At 53.0% G+C, this 26,027-nt stretch overlaps 1 protein-coding gene and 1 long non-coding RNA gene across 2 annotated transcripts in view; one reads left to right on the top strand and one right to left on the bottom strand.

The window, feature by feature from the left end:
• Positions 1 to 14,577: 14,577 nt before the first annotated feature.
• Positions 14,578 to 15,605, bottom strand: LOC131381067 (uncharacterized). Its single transcript, XR_009209509.1, has 2 exons — positions 15,419 to 15,605; positions 14,578 to 14,942 (listed from the first exon to the last, which is right to left on the bottom strand). It is a non-coding gene; the product is annotated as an uncharacterized LOC131381067 (long non-coding RNA).
• Positions 15,606 to 15,672: 67 nt separating this feature from the next.
• The window catches only part of HS1BP3 (HCLS1 binding protein 3), a 33,467-nt gene continuing 23,112 nt past the window's right edge, over positions 15,673 to 26,027 (top strand). The window contains exons 1-3 of the mRNA XM_032172341.2: positions 15,673 to 15,739; positions 21,243 to 21,408; positions 25,570 to 25,777. Of these exons, the coding sequence (XP_032028232.1) occupies positions 15,708 to 15,739; positions 21,243 to 21,408; positions 25,570 to 25,777 (406 nt within the window). The 5' untranslated portion in view covers positions 15,673 to 15,707. The remainder of the gene's footprint in view (positions 15,740 to 21,242; positions 21,409 to 25,569; positions 25,778 to 26,027) is intronic.

The following is a 26,027-nucleotide window of genomic DNA, read 5'->3' as shown; positions in this document are numbered from 1 at the left end:
GCCCACCCCACCCCCGCCCAACGCCCAGAGCAGCGCCCCCTGCTGAAAGCTCCGGCGGCCGCTATGCGCCCCCGACCCCGGCCTAGAGTAGAGACCAGGGCCGGAGCCTCCTCCCCTCACCGCAGCGCTACGCCCCCACCCTCGCCAAGCGAGTGCCACCGGCCCCAGCCTCCCGACACGCCCGGATGCCCCGCCTCCCCTCCCCGCGGCAGTGCGACCCACCCTCCACCAGCCCAAGACCAACGCGCCCTCCTTGGTTCCAAGCTTGGGGCACCGCGCGCACCCGCCCAGCTTCCTCACCACTCCCCCGCAGAGAAACACCCGCCCCCTCCCTGCCCTGGTTCCCAATGCCGGGAACCAGGCGGCAGAGTTGGGGCCGCGGAAGGGCTCGCCCTCCAGACCGCTTCGCGCCGCGGCCGGGTAGTCGAGCGGAGAGAGGCCACAGGATGCTCCCGGCGGCCGCAAAGGCGCATTCCGGATCGCGGGTCGGCAGTTCCTCACTCAGCCACAGACCCCAAAGGATTGCAGCGGGCGGCCAGAGCAGGGGAAGGAGCCGGTAGGGGAGGAAGGGAGGGCGAGGAGCTGAAAGGGCAGGCCTGTAAGAGACCGTTGGACGCGGACCGCCGGACGCGGACCGCCCGTCGTAAAAACAAGGTTTGGGCGCGGAAGTTGCGCTTCAGCGGAAGCCAAGCTCTAGAAGGAGCTCGGAATGAGGACGGCAGCCCTGGGTGATGGGGATCTCGCGCGGGAGTGCGCTGAGAGTTTGGCTGTGCGTCCAACTGGCGACCTTCCACCCGCCTTTGGGGTGAGAGCAGCGGCTAACGGAAACCAGCTACCGGCTGTGTGTGTGAGCGGCCAGGAGCCCGGAGAGCGGACGGCGCAGAGCCCCGGGATGGCGCCTCCGAGCTTCTTACACCGCCGCGGTGATGGCGCGGGTCCCGGGGTGGATGGAGGGGACGCCCGGCAGCGGCGAAGCCCCGGGGCGCACTCGCGGGGGCCGCGGAGCACTTTGCTCCGCTGCTGGGGCAGGTTGCGGAGGCCAAGTCTCAGGGGAACGCGCAGGAGAGGGGGGTTATCGGCTCTGCTCCGCCGGCAGCCTGGACATCCCCCTAGATCGGAAACTTTCAGCAGATCGAAGGCCTGGGCCAAACGAACTGCCGGAGAAGGGCAGGCGGGTCCTCTTCCTTTAAAATTGCATTTGCTGCAGAACTCAAAATCTAGACCGGGTCCGCACGTCGTGATCACCTTGAGCGGGTGATCAGCTTCAAAGCGAGGTCGCCCGCCAAATCCAAAGCCGCGTGGGTCCCGACGCCTGCCTGGCTGCGCTGCGCTTGGACCCACAGAGAGGCCCGGCCCAGGCTCCCCGGTTGCCCTGCTCCACTGCTTCGTCCCAAACGAACTCCTCAGCCATCGCCCTCTCGGCCACCGCGGAGACGCGGCGCCTGCTCAGCTTGGGGCATTGAGCCGCATGACACTCGAGAATGTTTGCGGATGGGAGAGAGAGGCCTAGTGAGATTCAGTCCTCGCAGACCCCAGGGCCGATCGATGCCAAGGAGAAAGGCCTGACATTACCGGGAAGGGAGGACCCCTGGACCAGGGTCAGCGCTGCCGGCGCTGAGGGACTTCTCGTAGTAGGAACCTGGGGGATCTGGGATGATCGAGCTGGGATAGTCCACCCTGCTTCTAGGACTGGGGTTGGAGAGGCGGTAACAAACACCGCCGCCCCCACCCCGCCAGCCCCCCGGTCTCTCCCTGACGCGGATGCTGGATCCTACCGTGTTACTTGGCTTCCCTTCCCCCTGCAGCCATGCGCCCGCGGTGTTTGGGTGTTTTACAAATCAACTCGGCTAAGATTTGTGCAAACACGCGGGGAGCCTGGGTGACAGCAAGTCGCTTGCCTTGTCTTGGCTTCAGTTTACCCGGCTGTGTAGAGCAGAGAGCGGAGGGGTCCTAGCACATTCTTGGCACAGCCAGTGACAAACGTTTGTTGATTACATGACACCCCTGCCACGTTGGGGCTTAGGAATGAGGGATGGATTGGAATCCCTGCACCCTTGCTGTCCTCGTGGGAGCAGGCCACTTAGCCTCTTGGAGACCAAATTTCCTAATCCTAATCTATAAAATGAGCGGATTCTCATCTCATCCTGTGTGTGGCTGGCACAAAGGAGGTGACGTAGTCTTGCCCCCCAACCACCAGTGTGTTCCCAGTGCCAGGGGTGATCATGGCAGAGAGAGAAGCAGCTTCTACGCACCTGGAAGGCTTTGGAGGACACAACTGGGGTGGGCTGATGCTGCTGGAGCCGCTGTCCACCCGCTGCATGTGCTCCAACCGAGACTTCACTTCTCCCACCTGTGCTTCTTGGTCTGTATGGTGAGGGCACAGTCATTCATTTATTTATCCGTCCCTCTATCCATTCCTTCTTTGATGTAAATACTCATTGCCAGGTAGCCTTCGGTGCACTGTGGATTGAGCAGTGCACAGGGCAAGCACATGGAACTTTAGGATGGACACAGGAGACAGCCAAACGGAAGCGCAGAAATGCACGGTGTGCTATCCAGTGGTTCCGAGTCAAGTGATGGGCTGGGGAGCTCTGTGATCAGCAGAGGACACATTGGAGCCGAGCCCAGAAGGAGGAGGCAGAGAGGATGCGTGGCCGTGCCTGTCTCCCTCGCTCTCTGTAAATAATGATAGTGCCCATTCGTTATCTCTTGAATGTCAGGCACCTTGCCTGCTGCTCCACACACCTCATGCCATTTCATTCTCACAACTACTCTGTCCTATGAGATGGGTATTCTTCCCATTCTATAGAAAAGGAAAGCTGAGCTAAGAATTCAACACTTTGCTTAGAGTCACCTGGGGAGTGGCAGAGCCTGGAGTCATCAACTGTCCTCCTCAACCCTTGGCTTGGGGCTGGGGGATGGGAATGTGAGGGGCTTTGTTCTGCCGCCCTGCTCCCCAGACCCCAGTGGAGATGCAGAGTATGCTTGCCTTTCCTCTCTGGCTTTCTAGAAAATTCTTGGCAAAGAAAGGACCTCTCCAGTCCAGGTGAAGACTATGAAAGTGTTACCCAGGGGACTCTTGCCTGCCACCGCTCGCAACTGGAAGCGGAAAACACTTACCGTGGAAAATAGTCTGTCATACCAGCAGCAGTACCTGCCCATGACCCAGGTCTCCAGGTGCCCTGCCCAGTTGGGACTTCCTCTTGGGGATGTGGGGATCCTTAGGTGGATGGGCTGGGCAGGAGAGAGCTAGCTCGCACAGCCCCGAAGCTCTTGAAGCTGTGCGCCACATGCTAACTGCGCTAAGAGGCTCGAGAATGAAAACCTCCTTCCTCTGTGTTGCCCCAGCCATCTCTGGGGAGCAGACGAGGCCCAGAGGCAGATGTCAGGAGCAGAGATCAGAGGAGGTTGGGAGAAAACTGGGGCCTGAAAGCCCTAACTAGTTCTTCATCCATCTGATCACCCCCAAACCCCAGACCTCCAGACTCCAGCTGAGTCCTTCTCAGAGAGAGAAGGTGAGATTGCCTCCAACAGAGGAAGGAGGGGAAAGCAGCCTGCTTGGGGTGATGTTTCACAACTGGAGTGAGGAGAGGCAGTTCCCACATTCCCACCCCAGACCCTTCCCTTGCAGAGCACTTTGCTTCTCTTCCACCCCTTGCAGAAACTGTTTGCTTTCTCTGAACACCAAGTCCCTGATTCAATCATAGAATCCAAGGATCTGAAAACAACTTTTTGGGTTATTATTTAAGCCAACTTGCCGTGCATGCCTGAATCATAACAAATTGCTTCCTAGGCTGCACTTGCATACCTGCAGAGGTGGGGAACTCCCTATCCAAGGCAGCCTCTGATAGCTCTGAATGGGAGGAAGTTCTCTTTTGTTCTTTTTTTTTTTTTTTTTTTTAAGAGACAGGGTCTCCCTCTGTGGCCCAGGCTGCAGTGCAGTGGCAGAATCGTGGCTCATGGTAACTCAAATTCCTGGGCACAAGTGATCCTCCTACCTCAGCCTCCCTAGCTGCTGGGACTACAAGCACATGCCACCACCTCCAGCTAATTTTAAAACATATTTTGTAGAGACAGGGTCTTGCTGTGTTGCCAAGGGTGGCCTCAAAAGATCCTCTTGAACCCAGGCTCGGTCCCCCAAAGTTCTGGGATTACGGTTGTGCTTTCCTGTACCCGGTTGTGAGGAAGTCCTCTCTACTACTACTGGGAGAGCCACATCTCTCAAAGGTACCTTTGCTGTGGGGAGTTTGCATGTCATCTGGGAACCTACAACACTAGATTGATACCACTTAGGGAGTTGGTCTTGGATCCCCCCAGCTAGGGCCATTTTGAAGCAACTGTCAGGTATGGGAACTTGGGCAAGCCCCAGCTGTAGCCTACTCAGCCTTGCCCAGGGTGTCCTGCCACACCCAGACACCTGGCCCCATGTCTGATGACAACTAAAAGATCCCTTAGAGGTGATCTACTCTACATTGTCCACATGCAGAAGCCAAGTCCCCAACAAGGGGGCATGATCAGTAGCCTGTCATTTGGCATCACAGCCATCTTCTATCCTGGGTCCCCCTGTGATCAGGGGCCTTTGTTCCCCACTACAGCCCAGAGGGTCTTGCCGCACCTCTGCTTAGGGCACCCTGCGAGTGCAACATGATGAGGGTCAGCATTTGCCCTGCCCTCTCCTCTGTTGGGGATGCTGGGTCCCTGCAGCCATGCACTAATTTGGAACATAAAACTGATAATCCTGAGAGTCACGAGACCTCAATTCAAATTGTTCCTCTAACCTTGGGCTGCAAGTTCCTCGCCCTCCTGCACAGATGTGCAGTGAGGCTGACAATCAAACGTCCACTGGGTTTGCAGTGAAAGACGGGGGGAGTGTGAGGTGGGTCCACTGCCTGGGACCCAGCCGGGAGCCTGTCCTCTTTCTGGACCCACCATAGCCTCTGGGCCTTTTGACTCAGAGCTGGAGGAGGGTTTGGAGGTGAGGAGATAGGGCCCTGGGTTAGGTCTCCCAGGGAAGGCAAGGGACAGAAGTTGATGACAACAGCCTGCAGAGCCATCTACCCCCTCTGGGTCTGGTGATGCTGGACTCCTCTCAGTCCAGAAATCTGCTGCAAATGTGTCCCACAGAAAGACCTGGGACAGCGAGGTGGGAAGATTCCAGCGGGCTCTGGCTTAGCCCCGTAGGATGCCAAGGGCTGGGCTTCCTGAAGCTAGAGGAATTTCCCAGGCTCAACTGATGATACCCGGCCCCAGGTTACTCAGAGCAACAGCTCTGGCATCCACACTGGGGTCAGCCACAGCTCTGGCCCCAGGCCGCTGGGCGTGGCCTGCCCCTGTGCCCCAGGCTACCGGGAGGGGGAGGAGAGGCAACAGAGAAGAAGGGAGAAAGGTAGCTTCTTTCCCAGAAGCCTTCCAAAAGGAACATCTCAGAGCCCTTGGGTTTGGGACGAATCAGGGAGGGCTGGTGGACACTGCCATCTGCTGGTCACTTATTGTAACAGCAGTGCAGTGTTGAGGAACTTCCTACTTAACTGGGAGAAGACTCAGGAACCAGTGCTCTGGGCCTCTGCAGGTGAACAAGCTCGCCTGGCGCTGTAAGGTGTTCTGGGAGACGAGTGACGAGGACCATACGCTTCCATTGACCCAGGAAAAAGACTACAGTATAGGGTCATGATAAAGATCTGGCTTCCAATCCACTTTTGCTGTGTTCCAGCTTTGTGACCCTGATTAAATTAATCTCTGTCATCTTTTGTCTCCTTGTCTTTAAACAGGGACAGGGTTGCCTACTTATAAGGGGTGTGCCAAAGAGTAGATTAAATCAAGTAGGGAAAGTCCTTGCCCCAGTGCTGGCTCAGTAAAATAAATAAATAAATAAATAATAAATAAATAAATAAATGGTGGCGTTTCGTGCCATCTGGGTAAGTCCTGGTTTAACCAGTTGGAAGGCCAGCTCATCTAGCTTGTTCATTCAGTCTCCTGGGTGTGGCCACTGTCTTGGAGGCATTTCCCCTCTGCAGACTTGCTCACCATGGATTTCAGTATTCTGAATGTTCTGCAGTTGTGTCTCCAGTAGATTTTCTTGGAGACCTTTGTGGACACATGAGATTTAAAACAAACAAACAAACAAACAAAAAACTACTTTTGGAATAAAAGCTGCGGACTCTTTGTGCAATAATTTGGAATGCCCAGCCCTCCAGTCTTGCTTAGATTGAGCTCAGGGTTTCTGTTCTAGACCCACAATGATTAGGGGAACCAAATTATCTGCAGCCTGGGCAGATAGGGGCTGACAGGAACAGAGTTGGAAGAACCAGAAGATGTGTCCACAGTCTAGGATGTGAGACTTGCAGCCACCCCTGAGGATAAGAATATTGGGAACAAATGATCCACCGGTTCCTGAAACCGACTGTTGACCGGGAGGATCACAGGGCTGACCGGATCCTGGTGTCTGGGGATTGGCTGTCTCAGCTCTTCTGGTCCACATAGTAAAAGTGTCTGTGAGATTTGTCTGCAGGAGGCAGTCTCCGAGGCTGCCCCGCAAAGAACAGGGCACCCACAAAACTGGGGACCTGGCCCTAGGCTGTGACTCCCCCATGTGCCCTCTCACCCTAACTTCCTAGACAGCGGATCCATCCTAAATAAGGTGTTAATTTAGGGCAACTAAAACAGAGCCCAGCTAGGTTCTGTCCTCCAAGTCTTCATTCCTGGTTTGAATGAGGAGCTAGAGGACTCTAATCAAAATGCTTGTCCTCATTGCTGGGAACACAAATCTGGAAGTTAGTAAAAACACTGGGTTACAGAATCAACATCCAAAAAGTCATTAGCAAATCACTGCAAAATTGAAAGAATAATGAGATAGCACTTTTTTCCTCTCTAAAGCTAGCAAAACTGAAAAATATAAAACCCGTTATTGGCAAAAGGATGGGCAAATGGGCACATCTACGTATACCTTTGGCAGGAATATAAGTTCATAGAGATTTTTCAAGAACATGGATCATGAAGTACAGGTGATCTAAATTTAAAAAAAAAAAAGATTTTTCAAGAACAGTTAGCATCAACATTTTAAAGAAGGAAATGCTTTGATTCAGCACTTTTACTTTTCCCTTGCAAAAGTTTTGTTTCATTTATAGCTATACTTGCACACGTGAAGATAAATATACAAGGTTTAAAACTGAGGTAATAATAAAAAGTGGAATAGATGATACTGAATCTAGTAAGGACAAAATTATAATACACCCTCACAGTGAATTGTGATTCCCCCAGTGTGAGACTGAGTTAGATCCACATGCATGGCTTGGAAAGACGCCATGATATATTACACTGAAATACAGGGTGGGCAGAATAGAGAGGTGGGGCAAAGGGCTGATTCTCAGTTGTTCACACCCAAGCCAAAGCCACGCAGATGGACCTGTTTCTGTCTGCCTGTCACTGCCCTGCCACCCCAGCCCTCAAACCTCCTTGGGACTCTCTTTCTTCTTTCTGCTTTTACTCACGTTTCACATCGTCAAACAATAAATCCTCCTTGGATCAGATATCAAAATAAACAAATTCCCATATAGCACCGGAAGGAGGATTGACAGATGACGGGAACAGAATAGAATCCAGAAACAAATAACAATGTTTGAAAATATGTAGAAAAATAGTGACAATTCCAGTGAGGGAAAAGGATGAATTGTTTAATAAAAGTTACCAGCGAATGACACTAGATGCTTGATTAAGTATTTAGAGGGGGAAATAGACTCTTGTGACATAAACCAAAATTAATTGCTAGTGAATCAAAGAATTTATTATAGAAAATGAAACTATTATAAGCATATATGGAGAAAATATGTAAATATTTATACAGTCTGGGTAAGGGATACTTTTCTGAGTTTATTGCAGGAACCAGCAAGAATCATGTCCATGGCTGGAACTTCATAAAAATCTTAAAACATGCCTGTAAGAAAATTCTAAAAACAGAATTGACCTCAACCAAATAATAAAACTTAATGTCACTAATCAAGGGGGAAATTGGCATCATGTGCTCTTGGAAGTGATTCCTCAGTGTGGCACTTCTGCCAAAGATTCATCTGCACCTAACCGTGAGAAACAATTAGACAAATCAAAACAGAGGCATATTCTGAACCATTGACCTAAACTCTTCAAAGATGTCAATGTTACAAAAGATGAAAAAGCCCATTTTAGAATAAAGGCGACTAAAAGAACGTGATAATTAAATGCAATGCAGGATTTTCAATTACAGTCTGCACTGGGGGTGGGATGTAGGGATGGGAAGGTATGGGGAGCATTTGTTAGTAAAGACATTGTTTGAACCAATGGAGAAATTGGAACACAGATGGTATATTAGACTGTTGTATCAATGTCAACGTTCCTGAGCATGATCATTGCGTTGTGGTTATATAGGTGATATGGTTAGGCTTTGTGTCCCCACCCAAATCTCATCTTGAATTATAATCCTCATAATTCCCACGTGTCAAGGGAGAGACCAGGTGGAGGAGGGAACTGAATCACGAGACAGTTTTTCTCATGCTGTTCTCGTGATAGTGGGTGAGTTCTCATGAGATCTGGTGGTTTTGCAAGGGGCTCTTCCCCCTTCTCTTGGCACTTCTTTCTGCTGCCTTGTGAAAAAGGCTTCCCTTTCACCTTCTGCCATGATTATAAGTTTCCTGAGGCCTCCCCAGCCATGCTGAACTGTGAGTCAATTAAACCTCTTTCCTTTATAAATTACTCAGTCTTGGGTATGTCTTTATAGCAGTGTGAAAACGGACTAATACAGTAGGAGAATGCTCTCATTCGAAGGAGGTACGTGCTGAAGTATTCAGAATGAAAGGTCATGATATCTACAACTAACTCTTAAATGTTTCAAGGAAAAAACATAGAAACAGAAAGAGAGAGAGGGTAAAACAAAGGTGGCAGCATGTTCACAGTTGTGCAGGGCATCTGTGGTGTACAGCCCAGCTGCCCTCTGGGGTTGGGGGCGGGGGATGCTTAGGGACTAAGTGCCTACTTACTCTGCAGCTGCTGAGAAAGCTGGCAGCCTGCAGCCCTGCTTACCCTCTCCGAAGACAGGGAGGTGTAGCACCCAAGGTCAGGTAGCCTATATCCAGTGACTTGTCAATGTGCAGTGTAAAAGCCCCACCCCCACCTCCTCCCAATTCAGGAGGACCTGGCAGGGCCATGCCAGCTCCGGAGCTCCCCCTGCAAAGGGCTGCGGCCTCTGCCATGATTGCAGATTGCATCCCAGGTCAGCACTCTCTGCCCAGGTAATGCCTAAAGAACTTCCTGCCCATCACCAGTCTCCATCTGAGCCAGAATCCCACCTGTGAGACGAGGGGAAGGGGTCACAGATGTGGCTATTAACCCTTCAACATTTCTGTGCCTTTGAAACATTCTCAAAATAAAACTTCGGGGGAAAGTAGGTAAAAGACAAACGGGACACCATTTATCACAAAGCGTTAGTATCTTTAGTGTGTAAAGCATTCTTACAAATCAACAAGAAAAAGACAAATGGAGCAAGTTGTTTCTCATGTGCAAAGGAAATAAACAGGACAGTCACAAAGAAACAGAAGCCCAACAAATAGGAGAAAGATGCTCAACCTCACCTGTAATCGTATAAATGTACTTCAGCAAGAAAGAGCATTTTCACTTCTCACACTTGAGAGGATGTAAGAAAATGAATTGGGGCTGGCGAGGTTTGGGGAAGACGTGCCTCATTCAGCTTTCCTGAGCACAGTTTAGTAGAGTGCAGATGTAAACACATCTAATGCATAGTGTCTCTGTGCTTCCAAGTTCTGGGGCTTTCTACAATATCCAAACAAAATAGCTGGATTTGCTGTGCCTCAGGCAAAGATTCCTGAGGATCCCTAGAGCCTCGCTTCCACAGTCAGTCCAAGCTTCCTGACTCCTGTTGACTAGCCACTTCCAGGACTGCGGTGCACTGAGTACTAGATGCCATTGCCCTGAGACCAGGGTGCATAGTAGGCCCTGAAGGTTTGAGGTGGGCCGTCTTGGACAGAGCAGAGCAGGACTCAGGGGAGCCACTAAATGCCGCCCACCAAGGTCTGCAGCCTTAGGTGGCCTGCCCTGGGCCTCCTCCAGGCGGCTGAGCCCCGTGCTCACTCCACAAGCCGGACCACCATCCAGAGCTCAGGAGCTGCAGGCAGACAATGCCTCCCAAATTCCTTTATAATGCAAAGCAATGAAGCACTCGTTTCTCCCAATCTTCCAATCTCCTCTGCTGTTCAACAATAGCAATGCACACTGAAAGACTCAAGAAACAAGTTTCTCAAACAAGTTAGCACTTTTCTCCCAAGCCTTCTTCCTAGCAATCTGGCCTAAACACCAGCCAGCACTTCAAAGATCATCCACCCCTCTCAGTACTCCTCCTCCCATGCACCAGCTTTCCATCACATGTATGAAGCTTAAAGACTGGAGAAGTCGGTTATTCTCCATGTGCATATGCTATTCTAAGCAGCCATTTAAAATTATGGTTTTGGAGGTAATTTTACGTGGAAAGATATTTAAAGGATGGTAAATGAAAAAGCAAGTTACAAAATAGTATATTAAGATTCTGTATTTTTAAAAGAAAAGACTTATGTATAGGCATAGAAAAAATGTCAGGAGAGAAGGAACAAAAAAATTAGTACAATTGTTATAGCTGGTATAGAATGAGAGGCGATTTTTATTTTTTAATTTTACTATCCCTACTTTCAAGCTTTTCTACCATGAGCATGAATTATTTCTGTAGAATGGTTCCAAAAATTGTCTCCTTGCCCCCCTCCGGAAGAGGGAGCCGCACTCCCTCCTCCCATTCTCCACCCACTGGGACCCTGCCCTCCTTGAGGCCAGAGAAGACTTTTCTCTCTACAAAGATTCTCTTCTTGACCAAACTGAGCTTTGAACTCCTGAAACTTCTCTTAGACCTATGCACGCACTTCCTTGTAAAATCCAGTGTTAGGAAGAACCTGGCTAAGTCAGGTTACCAACATCCTCCCACCCTACCTATCTGATCACCCTCGATATCCAACTGGGTTCCCCCTCCTCCACCATCCCCAGGTGATGTCTGACCATCCTGGCCCATCTTCAGCAAGAATCCTGTTAGGTCGGCATAGCCAGAGTCCCCCATACTCCTCTTAGTGATGTTCCAGCTGCCACTCCCACCCTGTTCCTTGGCTATAAATTCCTACTTTCTCATGTTGCATTTGGAATTTAGCCCAGTTCTATGCTGGAGTCTCTTACCCCTATTGCAGTAGTCCCAAATAAAACCTGCTTTCACCACTTTAACTACTGTTCAGTTCTGTGGGGTCTTTTTGTTTGTTTTTCTTGAACACCTCCTTATCTTCCTGGACGTTCAGCAGTGTTTGGCATTGCTGATCACACCCCAGTCTCTTCCTGAAACACTCTTTTCCCTTTGTTCTGTGAGCCCACTCCCTCCTTCTTCAGGATAAGATGTGAGCTCCTTTGCATAGCACACAAGGCCCTCTGTGCTGCCAGAACACAGACTCCTCCTGGCCTCTGCTGCCTCCTTTCCCAGCAATCCTTCCACATGTTCTTCTCACCAGCTCCTCAAATAAGCTCTGGTTCTATGAAGACATACTAGGCTGAGCATGGTGGCTCACACCTGTAATCCCAGCACTTTGGGAGGCTCAGGAGGGCAGATTGCTTGAGCCCAGGAGTTCAAGGCCAGTCTGGGCAACATAGGGAAACCCCGTCTCTACAAAAAACACAAAAATTAGCTGGGCATGGTGGCACACACCTGTGATCCCAGCTACTTGGGAGGCTGAGGTGGGAGGATCACCTGAGCCCAAGGAGGTTGAGGCTACAGTGAGCCGTGATCATGCCACTGCAACAGAGTGAGACCCTGTCTCAAAAAAAAAAAAAAAGACACTCTGCCTTCGAGTGTGCTTCCTAGTACACACTCTACCTCTTTTCTTCCTCCTCCTCAGTCATCCCTGCATCCCCTATGGAGCAGTTTTTATGTCAGGCATTATGTAAGTACTTTACAACTATACCAACAGGAAATGCACTGCAGAAAACCCCCACTTAGAGTGGTTTAGGCTTTTGTGCAAGGAGAACTTTGTAGAAAAAGTCCAGGACGGGTATGCAAGTTCATATGACATCAGCTCCCCAGGCTTGTTCATCCTAAACATGGTAGACTCCAAACTCATGTCTGTGCCTCCTGCTCCCATAATGGCTGCTGTGTCTCCAGCACTGTATCCCCTTCCCAGGTAGAAGACAAGGAAGGAACAAAGAGTTTTCTGCTAGCAAGATAAATCCTCCACAGGGACTTAAGTATATGTGGTCATTTATGTCACATGGCCCCTTGTAACTGAAATGGGACATGTGTTTTACTTCTCCAGCCTCTATGGTAATAAAAACCAGGAAGAAGGGGGTTGTGAATGGCTTCCGGTTAGCTCATCTCCAATGCCTGCCATACATTTCATCTTGTTTCAGTCTCATTTTACCTCATGTAATTCAAAGCAATGTTATGATTTAAAGGTTTCTGTTACGTGCATTTCACCAGTGAGAAAATTAAGTCTCAAAAAAAAAATACCGACTTTTTACAACCCAGGTCTGCCATCACCTCCTCCTGGCAGAATTCTTTGTATGCCTAACCCTAGGCTGAGTTAGTTATATGCCCTCCTCTGTGCACCATAGCACCCTAGGTGTGCATCCTTGTTGAAATCTCCAGCTGTCCTAGAGTGGCCTGTGAGCCCCTGCAGTGGGCTGTGAGCCCCACAGGATAAGGCTCTGCAGCCCCCAGGCCTGGGGAGATAACAGGCCTGGAGCTGTACCCATGAGTGTTTGCTGAGTGACAAGCAAGGTGGTGGCCCTGCTCCATGTGGAGGTGCCCAGACCCTGGAGCTCTAAAGTATCACATTAGGGAATAGAGACAAATTATAAGGTCCCAGAAGACCCAAGCCACCATGGGAAATATTGGTGCGTGGCTCAGCCAGAGTTCAGAGCACCCCCTGCAGGCTGCGGGTGTCTCTCACTGACCACAGTGTCCCGAGGCCCAGCGACTTCCTGGATGGAAACTGAGGCCTGGAGTGTTCCTCCCTGGGCAGTGAGAAAGAGAGAAATAGAAAATCCTTTGCAATGTGGTTTGTGTTACCGCAGCTTCAGCCATGGAAGGGGCTCCTTGAATTAAACAGGAAGCAGAAAATATCAGATTTAGATCCCACATTCCATGCATTGTATACAATTATGCGCTAGAGCCATAGAGGTGCACGTGGGACCCACAGAGGCAGAAAATGGGATTGCTGTTGGGAATGGGGTCATTCTTTCATAGGAAACCAGTTGCATTCTTGACAGTCGGGCCGAGTCTTCCTGAGGTGCACACTTCGCAACCCCAGGGGCACAGGTGAGGTCCTCTCATTTGCTTACAAGGTATTGGTGACAGACATGCTACCAGCTCCCACAATGATGGAGAGTCCCCTTCTCTGCAGCCCCCCAACACCGCTGCATATCTCTGGATTGTAGACCATCCTTGGTGGCTTCACCCCAACTCTCAGGCTCAACAGTCTCCTTTTTACCCATGACTCCTATGTCAGTCTCCAGCCCAGGTCGGCTTCCTGAGGCCCAGGGCCATAAACCCAATCGCATCAATAGGCCCAGCCCTTCAAACACTGCCTGTCTGAAACAGAACCCACCATCCCACCAAAAATATGCTCTTTCTCCAGGTGCCCTGCCACAGAGAATGATACCAATGTCCAGCCACTCACAAGAGCCAAACCATAGTGGCATCTTATCTCTTCCCGCCCACACGCATTGGATTCCCAAGTCTTGACCAACTCCTTCTCCTAAGGCCCTCTCACCAGTCCCCTCTTCTCCACCTGGGTGGCCATTACCCTAGTTCATGGGACCATTGTCTCTTGTCTGGATTGTTCTGCAGTCCAGCTCATCTTCAGACCTTCAACATGCTCCGAAACCCTGCCCACGGCCTAGCTGGCCCGGCCACTCCTATGTCCCTGACCCTCTGATGGCTCTGTTAGCCTCAGGATCAGGCAAAGCCTTGGCCTTGGTGCACTAGGCTGTCCACACCCTGGCTCCTGCTGGCCTCTTCCCCCTGTTCCCTGGTGTTCCCATCCTGTTTCTAGGGCTTTGCACGTGACATTCCTTCTACTCTATTCTATCCATATTTCTTCAGGTTTTACCTTGGCCTTCGGCTCCTTTAGAAAGCCTTTCCAGACCCCCACCCACTCCCCATGTAGGAGGGCAAAGAAGTCCATTGAAGGCAGCTAAAGTGTCTTATTCACTGTGTTTCTGTCTGTTGAATAAATGTGAGTGCAATGGTGACTGCTCAACTGCCTGGCACTACACTCAGACTCCTGGAATGCTGAAGCCTATACTGCTTTCTGTCCAGACCTTGAACTCCCTTTCTCTAAAGTAGGGCATGCCATTGCAGCCATGAACACTGCCCTGCAGACGGACAGGCCGATGAGCAGCAGAGCAGACAGGGGTTCCCGCCATCATCCCAGCTCTTCACTGAAGACTTCAAGGGTCTCCCTCAGAACTTTCATTCATTGTCATACTTCATTCATGATTGCTCATCTTGGCTATAAACAAATCTGAGACAAAAAATAAGGCATATGAATGTTGGCATTTATTCAAGGGATACATTGGGGAAAGTCATTTTTCAAAATCTTTTACTGTAGGATTTCTTCACTAAAATCTGTAAATACAGGTAGATATTGATGGTGATGCTGGTGGCACTGGTTGATAGGCTCAGGAAACATGGCTGACATCGCCCTGCCGTGAATTCTGGTATAGTTAAGCCCAGCTTCTGTTGCTTTTTGTCACTGGGGCTCTGGGTGGAGAGAGTAACAGAACAGGGGCAGCAGTTTGCACCTTCTGCTGGCCCTGTTTGCAGACTCAGCTTTTCTTTCCCTGGGCTACGTTGGCAGGTGATATGATCTCTCTGTTTCTCATCCCATGGAGAGGTGAATCTAAAATGAGAGGGTTTGTTAGGGTCTGTACGGTCCCCTTCAGAGGGGAACTGGCTCCTGGACCCCGTTGCCCTGCTCCAGCTGGGGACCCAAGTGCAGCCATCCCAGGCAGGCCCGGCCCCGGGAGGCCTCCACCAGGGCTCTGCCAAGCAGCAGGGGGTGGCTCTCTGAAGATCCTCTGTCGGGAGAGTGCCCGCCAGTTATGGAGCGGGGCAGGCAGTAGGAACGAGATAGGCGAGCTAGCTGGAGGCAGCAAGCTCAAGGGGACTGGGCTGCTGCGTGGCGTTCACTGTGCAGCTTGAAGAAGACCCCACGAGGCCTGGACAGAGCCCCAGCTTGGTAAATATTTGTTGACCGATCGGTTGAATGAAATGGTCTTGGGGGAGAGGGGGAGTGGTTTTGTAATGGGGACTGGCGGCGGAAACAGCAGAGTCCCGTCTCTCTAACGGCTGAACTTTAGCGCAAAACAGACACACCGATTAAGGTTCACCACGTGCCAGGGCCAGGCTGGGCTTCTTCTAGGTGGCTGCGGCGGGCGCGGCTCAGCGTGGGTGCTCCGGCAGCTCCGAGCAGCGCAGGCCGACGGCGACCGTGCGGGATCCGCCTAGCCGCGCTTCCGCCCCGCCTCTGGCCACAGGCGCGAACTGCGCTGCCGCTGCCACCAGGGGGCAGTCTAGGGCGGCGGGAGGCGGGGCGGGGACGGGGTGACGCGAGCACCGCCGGGTCCCGTGACTACGCGCCCCGCCCGGAGCCCCTGCGGCCGTCATGCAGTCCCCGGCGGTGCTCGTCACCTCCAGGTGAGCCAGACCCCCGCGCCCCACACCGCGCAGCTCGCAGTCCCGGGCGCCCGGGCGGAGAGGCGGGGGGAGGCGGCCGCCTCCTAGGCCAGGGACCTGGTGCAGGTCTCCCCAGAGCCCTCGGTGGCTTATCCGGGCTGGGCCCCTGCACCGCCCTGCAGGAGAGGTGGCGCCCCCGATTTACAGTTGAGGAAAGCGAGGCCCTCTAGAGGGTAGAGAACTAGCCAAGGACAGCGGGAGCCCTGCGACTGACTGGTTGAGTGCAGGCGGGCGCAGTGGGAACTCTGCTCTCCTTTCCTATCGCCTTGGGTTCTTCTCTTTTGAGCCCGAAAATCTAGTTCCTCATCCATTCAGCGCCCCCTGCGTTCCAGGCCCGGTGCTGGGCACTGGGGACAGAGGCGAATCAGACAGGCTCGCCCTGCAGGGAGCTGCAGTGGAGAGGGGGTGATGCCAGCAGCGGGTAGTAAGCTCAAGTTGCCATGGGAACACAGTACAGGGCAGGAACCCGGTTTCTGGGAGGATGAGTTTGATGAGAGACCAGGGAGAGATGGTCGCTGCTTGGGAGGCAGCTCAGGAGAGCGCAAGTTACAGCAAAGGCCTTGGAAGGGTCCAGGCGGAGGATGCAGAGTGGGTCGGCCCTGATTGAGGCCTGGAGGGCCCAGCCCAAGATGGATCCTGGCAAGGCTGGGAGGCACGTGCTTTTACTTCTTTCCCCCTTTAAAACGCTGTAAAGTGACTTACTTCAAATATTTTCATACACTTCACCCTTGCTCTCCCTACACAAAGTCTTAGGCTAAGATGCCAATTTATGACATAAATAAACGTGTTACCCAGCCAACTGTTGATCTTCCAGTTGTAATCAGGAATTCCCTGTGACTTCAGGTCTAGAAAGGTATGATTCCTTTTGTAAACCCTGATGTCGTAGCCTGCTTGGTCTTGCATGATCAAGTGTGGTTACAGTTGTATCTTCATGGGCAGAAGAGGTTTCCCTACTGCCACTTACGTTACCTCCTCTCACCAAGCCTCAGTTTCCTTTTCTGTGAATTGGAGGTTTGAGATTGGCAGGCATGAGCAACGTCAGTAGTACACGCCCCTCAGCCAGGTGCAGATGGATGGAGTGTGACTTTGGTGCCGGGTGCTTGGGAAGGGGTGGGTGGCTTCCCTCCCTGCCCTGCTGCACAGCCTGGACTTGTTAACAGAGGTGGAGGCGCTGGCGGTGGTAAGGCCACATGAGTCGTGCTCATTTCTTGCTGGGGGCACGAGCACACCCAAGGATCTTGCCTGCAGGGTGAGTCCAAATGCCTTAGCCCAGCAGCAAGGCCGGCCCTTCCCAGTCGCACCCCAGCTCCTCTTACCAGCCCGATCTCCTCCCACCTGTCATTGCCATATGCACTCAAGCTTGAATTCAGCCAGAAGGTGTTTATCGAGAGCCTTCTTTGTACTGGGTACTGGCCCAAGTTCTAGGAGACAAACAAGTCCCTCTTGTAGAGCTTTAATGGGGGCACAAGCACAGTAGGCAAATCTACTACATGTCAGGGATGATACATGCTATGAAGGAAAACAAAACAGTGGGGGCAATAGAGTGGTAGGAGGCACACACGCTATTTTCTATGGTGTGGTCAAGGGGCGTCTTTCTGATGGAGTGGCCCCTGGGCAGATCCCTGACAAGCTCCCTGAGGGGAGAGCCATGAAAAAGAAATCTTGGAAAAGTGTGTACTCGGAGGACAGGACAGCAGGAGCCAAGGTACCGAGGCTGGCATAGCTGGAGTGGAGTGAGCCCGGGGAGAGTGTTAGGTGATGCGATGAAGAGGCAAGCTTGGGAGTGAGGGATGATCAGGAAAGGCCGCGAAGGCTGTGGAGGGGCCATCAGATTTAATTTCAAGTGCAATTGGACCCAACTTCTGGTTTATAGAGATCCTTTGGCTGCTATGCTGAGCATGGGCAGTGGCCGAGCTGAGCATTCAGGACAGGCTTGTAGGATTCCACATAGAGCTGGTGGTGGCTTGGCCGAGGGTGATGGCGGCCGTGAGGGTGAGAAATGTTTGGGTTCCGGATATATTTTGAAGATTGAGCTTTCAGGTTTGCTGATGCTTGGATATGGGGTGTGAGAACAAGAAGAGAAGTCAAGACTAACGGCAAGTCTCTCAGCCTAAGATGCTGGAAGAATGAGGCTGCCCTTTGGCAGGCTTGGGGAGAGGTAGGAGCAGCATTTGTGTAGACAGGTGAGTTTTGAGAAGCTCGTTGAAAGCCCAGTGGGGATGTCAGGTAGCTGGAAGGAGGCTGGCTGGGAGGGGAGAGTGGGCTAAAGATGGGAGTTGGGGAGCCATTGGCTTGGAAATGGTATTTAAAGCCTGGAGCCTGGATGAGATCACCTGGAGAGGGGTACAGTGAGAAGAAGAAGGTCTAAGGAGGGTGCTCTGGATGCTATCAAGGGGAACCATCCAAAGCAGTTCCTCTCCTCCTGTTTGAGCAAGAGTGGCCAGGGTGGGCAGAGAAGAACCAAGAGGGAGGGGGTGCTCCAGCCACCAGTGAAGGCAGAGCTTGAAGGAGGGGAGTGGCTGACTGTGCCCAATGCTGCTGACAAGTCAGACCACAGGAGAAATGAGGATTCACCTTTGGATTTAACAACACGGAGGTCGCAGGTGACCTGGGCGTGGGCAGTTTGTTGCATGAAGAGGACCAAAGTCTGGCTGGAACGGGTTCAAGATCAAACAGGAGGAGAGGAACCTGTGAATATGGGGCCCTCTGTTGAGGAGTTCTGCTGGAAAGGGCAGGAGGGAAATGGAGCAAGGGGAATGTCAGGTCAAAGCACAGCTTTTGTTACGTGAGTGGTCAGAGCGTGGTTGCATGCTAATAAGCATGGGCCAGTAAGGAAGGAAAATTGATGGTGCGGAAAAGAGGGGTGAGCTGCAGCAGCTATGTCCTTGAGTAGGTGGGAGGGGGTCAGAGCCGCTGCCCTGGTAGAAGATTGGCCTTAGGAGCAGCCAGCCAGTTTGTCTACAGTCCCAGGAGAGGGCAGCTATCAGGGAGCAGCTGCAGGCTGATGGGCAGATGTGACAGCGAAGCCCAGGATGTTCTCCGATGGTCTCTGGAGCAGCACACAACAGTGTCCACATCACTTGGGAATTTACTAGAGATGGTGAGGGCACACCCAGGCCTGCAGAACCAGAATCTGCATATTAACAGGATCCCCAGGGGGTTGCACGCACATTACTGTTAGAGAAGCTTGGTCTAGGGCACATCCACCACACCCCCATTTGTTTATGTACTCTCTGTAGCAGCTGCAGCAGAGACCAGATACCCTGCACTGCCTGAAATATTTACTATCTGGCCCTGTAGAGAAAGAGTTTTCCTATGGGTCCAGGGAAGTGGGAGGGTGATGGACTAGGCCCAGGTGCGTCAGACTCACCGGAGGGCTTACTAAGAAAACAAGATTGCTGGCCACCCTAGGCCCGAACATGCCTTTCTTACAAGTTCCCAGGCGATGCTGATCCTGATCCAGGGACCACACTTTGAGAACCCCACATCTAGGGCAAGGTAGGGTAGCCAAGCCTGGTGTGGTGCTGTGCCTTCAAGTCTGCAGCCGTGAATTGCAATGGGACCAGGCTGCATGTTTACACCATGTCTGTCCCCAGTCACGTTAAGCCACTTGGGCACAGGGTGAAGGAAGCAGAGAACTGGGGAAGTGGGCTTTGACCAGGCCAGCTCAGCTCTGGGTAAGAAGTCAGGGGAGCTGGGCCTAAGGCAGAGGGATTCCAGCAATGGAATGGGACCCTGGAAAAGGGGTGGGGTTATGGATTGTGGGTTCTGGCGTGGTCAGAGAACCATTGGATGTGGCGTGCTGTGAGGGAGCTGGATCGTGGGAGGTGCCCATCTGGGTCTGCTCCATCCCCTTCCTACCCCTGAGAGGACTTCCCCCCAGCTCAGGCACTGCCCTTCTTGTCACTTTCACACCCCTGTGCCTCGTTTTCATCATGATCCTAAAGAAATGATGCCTGGCTTCTTTCTCATGCCTGCCCCATAAGAGGCCACCTGGGCACTGGAGCAGCTGCCTGGGATTGAATGCAGCTCTACCTCATGCCAGGTGAGACCTGGGCAGCCCCTTTCCCTGTAGGGGTCTGTTTCCCTGTATTTTAAGTGGGTCTGGGTAGCAGAGTTCCTTCGCAGGGCTGCAGGAGGCGGAAGTGACTTCACACAGGTGCATCCCTAGAGCCCAGCGCATCTCCCCTCAGCATCCAGCCTCACCTTCTTCCTCCACACTGGTGACAGTGACACCGTGGGCGACACCAGGCCGCGGAGTGCACACTGCGTGAACTCGGTGCCGTTGGCAGAGGGCTGGCTGTGCGTGTGCACCTCCCAGTGCCCATTCAGCCCTCGCTGCACTTTTCACCACCTGAAGGCAGGTTGCCTGGGGTGCCCTACACCGCGGGAGGATATTCCTTGTGTGTACAGCACACAGTCATTGGGTGTCACACATGGCATAGGAGGCGCATCACTGTAGGCCTCACCAGTTGGTGACAGCAGCATTGTGCTAGTGACAGCGTGGCCTAGTGTGGGATGTGAGGGGTCCATGTGGGAGGAGTGCTGGGGCAGGGGGATTTGATGGATTGGGGTATAATTCCAGAGAGGGAGGGGCCGTGCCTCAGACACGGGTTAAGCTCCAGCAGCTCCTCCTGTGTTTTCAGGGTCCTGCCCGGCACACAGGAGGTCTCACCTTGATGGTCAGAGCTGCTTAGAGGGTGCCCGGCATGTCCTGCCAGAGGTGTTTTCATGAGGGATGTTAGTCTGCACAGGTCTGTGTCTCACCTTACGTAGGATGAGGGATGTATTTAATAACTTTTTCCACTTCAGGGAAAACATCTTATCACTTCGTTGTCTGTCATACAATTCATTATATTCGAATTGCATTTTACAAGTCTCCAAGAGCGGTGATGTTTTGCTGATGCATCCTCTCTACACCTTGAGGGGCAGCATTGACTGCCCAGATGAGGGACGGGCCTATCAGTGCCTCTCTGGGCCACGGGGGGTCACAAGGGTCCTGCCTCCAGTGCTCATCCTGTGTCCCCCTCAGGGGGCCTGTAGCAGCCCTCCTGCCCATTAGCCAAAGAGAGGTGCCTATCTCCAGCTGGGGTTTCAATCCCATGTTGTCCCTGCAGCCCCAGGCATGTTCCTTGGTCTGAGTAGAGGCCCTGGGATGCTGCTCCCACCCACTCTACACAGAGTTTCAACAAGCCCCATCCTTTCCTGTTTTCCTGCAGGGAGCAGACCTTTGTCCCTGAGCAACCCCAAGGCAGGACCAGGCCCAAGGCCCGAGGCCTAAGAAGCCAGGCTTATGAGGGCTGGTGTGGCGGGATGGGTGGCCTGGAGCAGTGACCACTGAGGACAGCCAGCAGAGTCACCTGGCACCCAGGCCTGCCAGGCACCCGGATGCCCTGCCCGCACTTTGCTCGGGAAGCCTACTGCCTTGACCCTGAACCCCACCTGCCTTCTTTTCCTCTGGCAGGCGACTTCAGAATGCCCACACTGGCCTCGACCTGGCTGTGCCGCAGCACCAGGAAGTACGGGGCAAGATGATGTCTGGACACGTGGAGTACCAGATCCTGGTGGTGACCCGCCTGGCCGCGTTCAAGTCGGCCAAGCACAGGCCCGAGGATGTCGTCCAGTTCTTGGTGAGCTGGAGGCTCTGGCCGGGGTGTTTCGAGGGTGCCTGGGGTTTGGGCGGGCAGACACACCTGCCCACCAGGGTTCAAGTAGCATCCGGAACAAGTGCTTCTCTGTCTGTCGCTTGCTCAGGGCCTGGAGTACCAGACCATGCTAGACAGAAGGGACACAGAGTGAATCAGACGCTCTCAGTCCATGGAGAGGCAGACCTCTAAAGAGACAGATACAGATGGGGACAGGAGCACCTGGGAAGCTCTGGGGCTATAGAGAAGGGGCACCTAACTGACCCTGGGGAAACTTCTTGGAAGAGGTGGTGGCTGAGCTGTGTTTTGAGGAGCAGGTGGGGCTCAGCAGGAGAGGCGAGAAGGGTGTCCCGGGTGGACAACACATCCTAAGCAAAGGCACGGAGGCTGGAAACAGGACATTGAGCGGGAACTCTGCGCAGCTGAGTGTAGTCCTGGGAGGAAGTGGGGAAGATGAAGGTGAGTGACAGGCAGGATCCAGATTATGGAGAGTCTGCGGGAGCCTGGACTTGACCTGCAGCCAAGGAGAGTTTTAAGCAGGAGAGTGACGTGGGCCCTTTTGCCTTTAACCAGCCAATCTCCTGAGAGCATGGAGTTGTATTGGAAGGAACAAAACAGGCATCAGGGAGCCCAGATACATGGCCAATATGGTCATTCCCAAAGCAAGGGCTTGGAGCAGGCCAGCTGCACTTGTTATGGAAGGGAAAGGGAGAGTTGAAAATGTTTACGGGGTAACATGCACCACATTTGCTGACTGTTTCCACCAACTAAAATAAAGAATATGATGGAGGAGCAGATCCGGGGGGTATGTGGAGTGTGAAGTGTCTGCCCTGTGGACGGATACATGAGGCTGGAGCTCGGGACGGGCTCAGGCCCGAGATGCAGGGTTGGGTGTCATCAACTTGGAGGTGATATTAAAAATTTGGGAGTGGATGAAGTTGTCCAGAGAACAGATGTGGAAGGCAGAGAGAAGAGCTGAGGAGGAAATCCTGAGGATGCCAGGGGTTCAGGGACTCTTGGGGAGAAGGAGGAGTCTGCAATTGAGGCAGAGAGGAGAGAACTGGGTGGGTGTCTACAGAGTCACAGGAGCTAAGGGAGAAGAGAGTTTCAAGAGGGTTGAGATCACACGCTCATTGGCTTATTATTTACCATTTGGCCTCTTGTGAAAAGGACCTGCAGCTAGAGACCAGGAGACACCGGTACAGGATTATTAGGACAAAGGTGAAATGAAGTAGGCCCGGCAGTACAGCAGGGAGTGACATGGGGCTAGCTTGGAGTCTCCTGGCAGCCAAGATAAAAAGGGAAATGATGAGTTGCATCTTTCTGGTGACCTGTTGAAAGAGACACTAAATTTTAAGAGAAATTTATGGCACAAATGTTTCTTTTTTTTTAAGAGATAGGATCTCACTCTGTTCCCCAGACTGGAGTGCAGTGGTATGATCATAGCCCACTGCAGCCTGGAACTCCTGGACTCAAGCAATCCTCCTGCCTCAGCCTCCTAAGTATCTAGGACTACAGGCACACACCACCATGCCCAGCTTTTCATTTTTTAATTTTTTTGGTAGACATAGTGTCTTGTTATGTTGTCCAGGCTGGTCTCAAACTCCTCAAACTGGGCTTAAGCAATCCTCCTGCCTCAGCCTCCCAAAGTGCTGGGATTACAGGTGTGAACCCCCACGCCCAGCCACACAATTTTAAGGGGCATTCAACAATGTCATGAGAAGCGTCTAGAATAGCAATACTGTTTTTCATTTGATTGCTCCTGTGGCCGGCTCTTGGTGAGAAGCAACGTGTGATGTCAGGGGTGATTCTGGGCCTGCATTGCTCTGAGAGTGAATCTGCTTCACAGGGCGCTTTGCAGGTCCTGGTAATTTGACTTGATCCAGGATGGAGCTCAATGCACCCACATTTTCAGAGACAGGAGCAGAAGAGGAGAGTATTTGAGCTTGATGTTGCAGGGCATGAAGGAGGGAGCACTCTGGGAAGCTTGGGCTTCAGCCCAGCCCACTTGGTTCTGTGCAGAGGGCCGGCCTTACATGTGAGGTGTACATGAGGATGTTTTAACACCTCCATGAATCACACTAATGCCACTTTTTCCTAGTCAGTGACGCCCACTCCTTGTGGAGTGTGTGCGTGCAGGGGCTTGTCAGACATTTGAAAGTAGTTGCGAGGGCAAAGAACTCCTTTACTCCCCCATGGGATCTCAGGATGGAGCCTAAAGTTACACACCCCAAGCCTGAAGTCTCTTTGATGTTTCATGATTTAACTCAAAGAACTAATTAGCATTTTGTATCTACTTAAAAGGGCATATGTGTTTTAATATAAACGTGTACTGATTTGCTGACCATGGAGTAAAAGCGGCCCCAGGAGGGGGCACCGCAGTGGAGGTTGTGCAGGCTCTTGGATGTGCTAGCAGTGCAGACACCCACAAGCTTACTAACGTTACAGGGCTGTCTGCCCCGTGCTCAGCAGTGCCTGACACACGGGGGCACCAGATAAAAATGTGAGTTCTCAACCTTGAGCTTCCTCTGCTCAGGGTCTCTTACTTGGCCTCCTCTTGTTGTTGGCGCAGATGCCCACCCAAGAAGCCCTGCCTGAACCCCTGATGGACGTGGGCCCTGGGTGGGGTGGGAGCCTAGGCCTACAGCTCCGGGGTACTCACGATGCCAGTGCTCTGGAGATGGAGGTTCCCCAAGCCTGGATTTGCTGGGTCTGTGGTCCAAGCCTGAGTGGAGCAGTCGGGCCAGCAGGGGGCGCCCGGCCCCCACCGTGGACTGCTCTGCAGGCCGGGGCTGGAGTCACAGCTGCTGTCGGAGCCTGTGTTAGCAATCGCTCTGCGAAGGGGTGCGTGTGCCTTTCCCTGAGGGCTGTTTTCAGGAAAGTCTGGAGCCAGGCTCTTGTGCTGACAACTGCAAGCAGCACCTGTCCCAGGTGACTCCCCCACTGGAGGTTCTGAAGTCCCCCCAGTGCCTCCTGGTATCTTGACCCTTCGCAGGCTGGGCATTCTGGGTGGTGTTGCCGGAGCCAAGGATGTGTGCTCCAGACACACCCTGCACCAAGGGATCCCCCCGAGCCAGAGGGCGTCAGATGCCCGCAGCCCCTGCACACCAGCACTCCAGTGGCACACTGTGGGCACAGTCCGGGCCTGGGAGCATAAGAGTGAGTGACCCACTCTTCAGTCGGGGTAGACAGGCCCAGTCTATGGGGAAAGCATAGATGAGTGAGGAGTGAGGGTAGGTGCCAGGACGATGGTGTGTGCATACAGCGGGTGATAGAGGAGCTAGGCGTGAGGGTAGATGCCAGGCCGATGGTGTGTGTATACAGCAGGTGACTTCACTGAGCACCCACGTGGTTACAGACACAGTGATGGCACTGAAACCACTGTGAGACTGAGAGCCTGCTGGGGTGTCTCTGTACAGAGCGAACATGCAGCAAGAGCTCCGTGAGTGAAGGGGTGAAGGCTTAGCTGCCCAGGAGCTGTGGGGAGAGGCCAAGGAGCCAGCGGGAGTCAGCCGCTGGTCCCACGGGAAGCTGAGTGCTGCCCTCTCTGAGTCAGATGGTGCTCAAGGCTGCCTTCTGATGACAGCAGGAGTCCTGGCCTGCTTCACTCGGGTGCCTGTGTGCAGGGAGGTCCTGCCTGACGCAGGGCAGAGAACCAGCCTTGGAAATATCTGTCTCCACTGCTTGCATGGGCTGGCCTGCCAAAGGCCACACTGGTTCACGGGAGAATAAGGTTGGTGCTGAGAACAGGTGATTCGCGGTGTTGCAGGAAGATGACCTGCCAGCCGGTGAGATCACCCTCCTGATATGCAGAAAGCTGGGAATGAATGCAGTGGCCATGATCACCTGCAGGCCAGGCAGGGGTCCTTGTATCAAATCTTTTTACCCGGACCTGTGACAGGGCCCAGAATGGCACCGTTATTGCATCTTTCCTCTGGGCCACTAAGATGTTTTTATTGAATCCGCTATCGGCCAGGCGTGTTAAGGACTGGAACCTGAGGCTGGGAGACAGGCGGAGGGGCAGCAGACAGGCATACCTGGCACACTTCCTTTGGCTGCCGGGCCTCGGGAACCCCTGGTCGGGGTGAGAAAGGAGCACTGCCTGCCACTCTTCACTCAGGAAACCACATGCTCCTCTCATTCCAGGTCTCCAAAAAGTACAGCGAGATTGAGGCGTTTTACCAGAAACTGAGCAGTCGTTATGCAGCAGCCAGCCTCCCCCCACTCCCCAGGAAGGTCCTGTTTGTTGGGGAGTCTGACATCTGGGAGAGGAGAGCCGTGTTCAATGAGATCCTGCGCTGTGTCTCCAAGGATGCCGAGTTGGCAGGCAGCCCAGAGCTGCTAGAGTTCTTAGGTACCCGAGGCTCTGCCCCATGTCCCTCAGGTCTCCCCGGCCCAGAACTAGGCCCCGCTGCCCTGCCCCGGTGGGAACATGTCCACAGCTGCCTCTGCAGCCTGGAGGCTTCAGCCAGGCTGGCGAGGCAGGTGGCCTCGCTGGCATCCTTGGCTGGATGGTGGGCAGAAGGCCTACCCTTGAGGGACTGAACATCTGGGTGTCAGGTGGGGGCTCACACAGCAGGCATTCTCCATAGTGTGACCCGCAT

Source organism: Hylobates moloch, unplaced genomic scaffold, assembly GCF_009828535.3.
Source record: "Hylobates moloch isolate HMO894 unplaced genomic scaffold, HMol_V3 SCAFFOLD_13, whole genome shotgun sequence".
Lineage (NCBI taxonomy): Eukaryota > Metazoa > Chordata > Mammalia > Primates > Hylobatidae > Hylobates > Hylobates moloch.
This window is presented reverse-complemented; position numbering and strand designations above follow the sequence as displayed.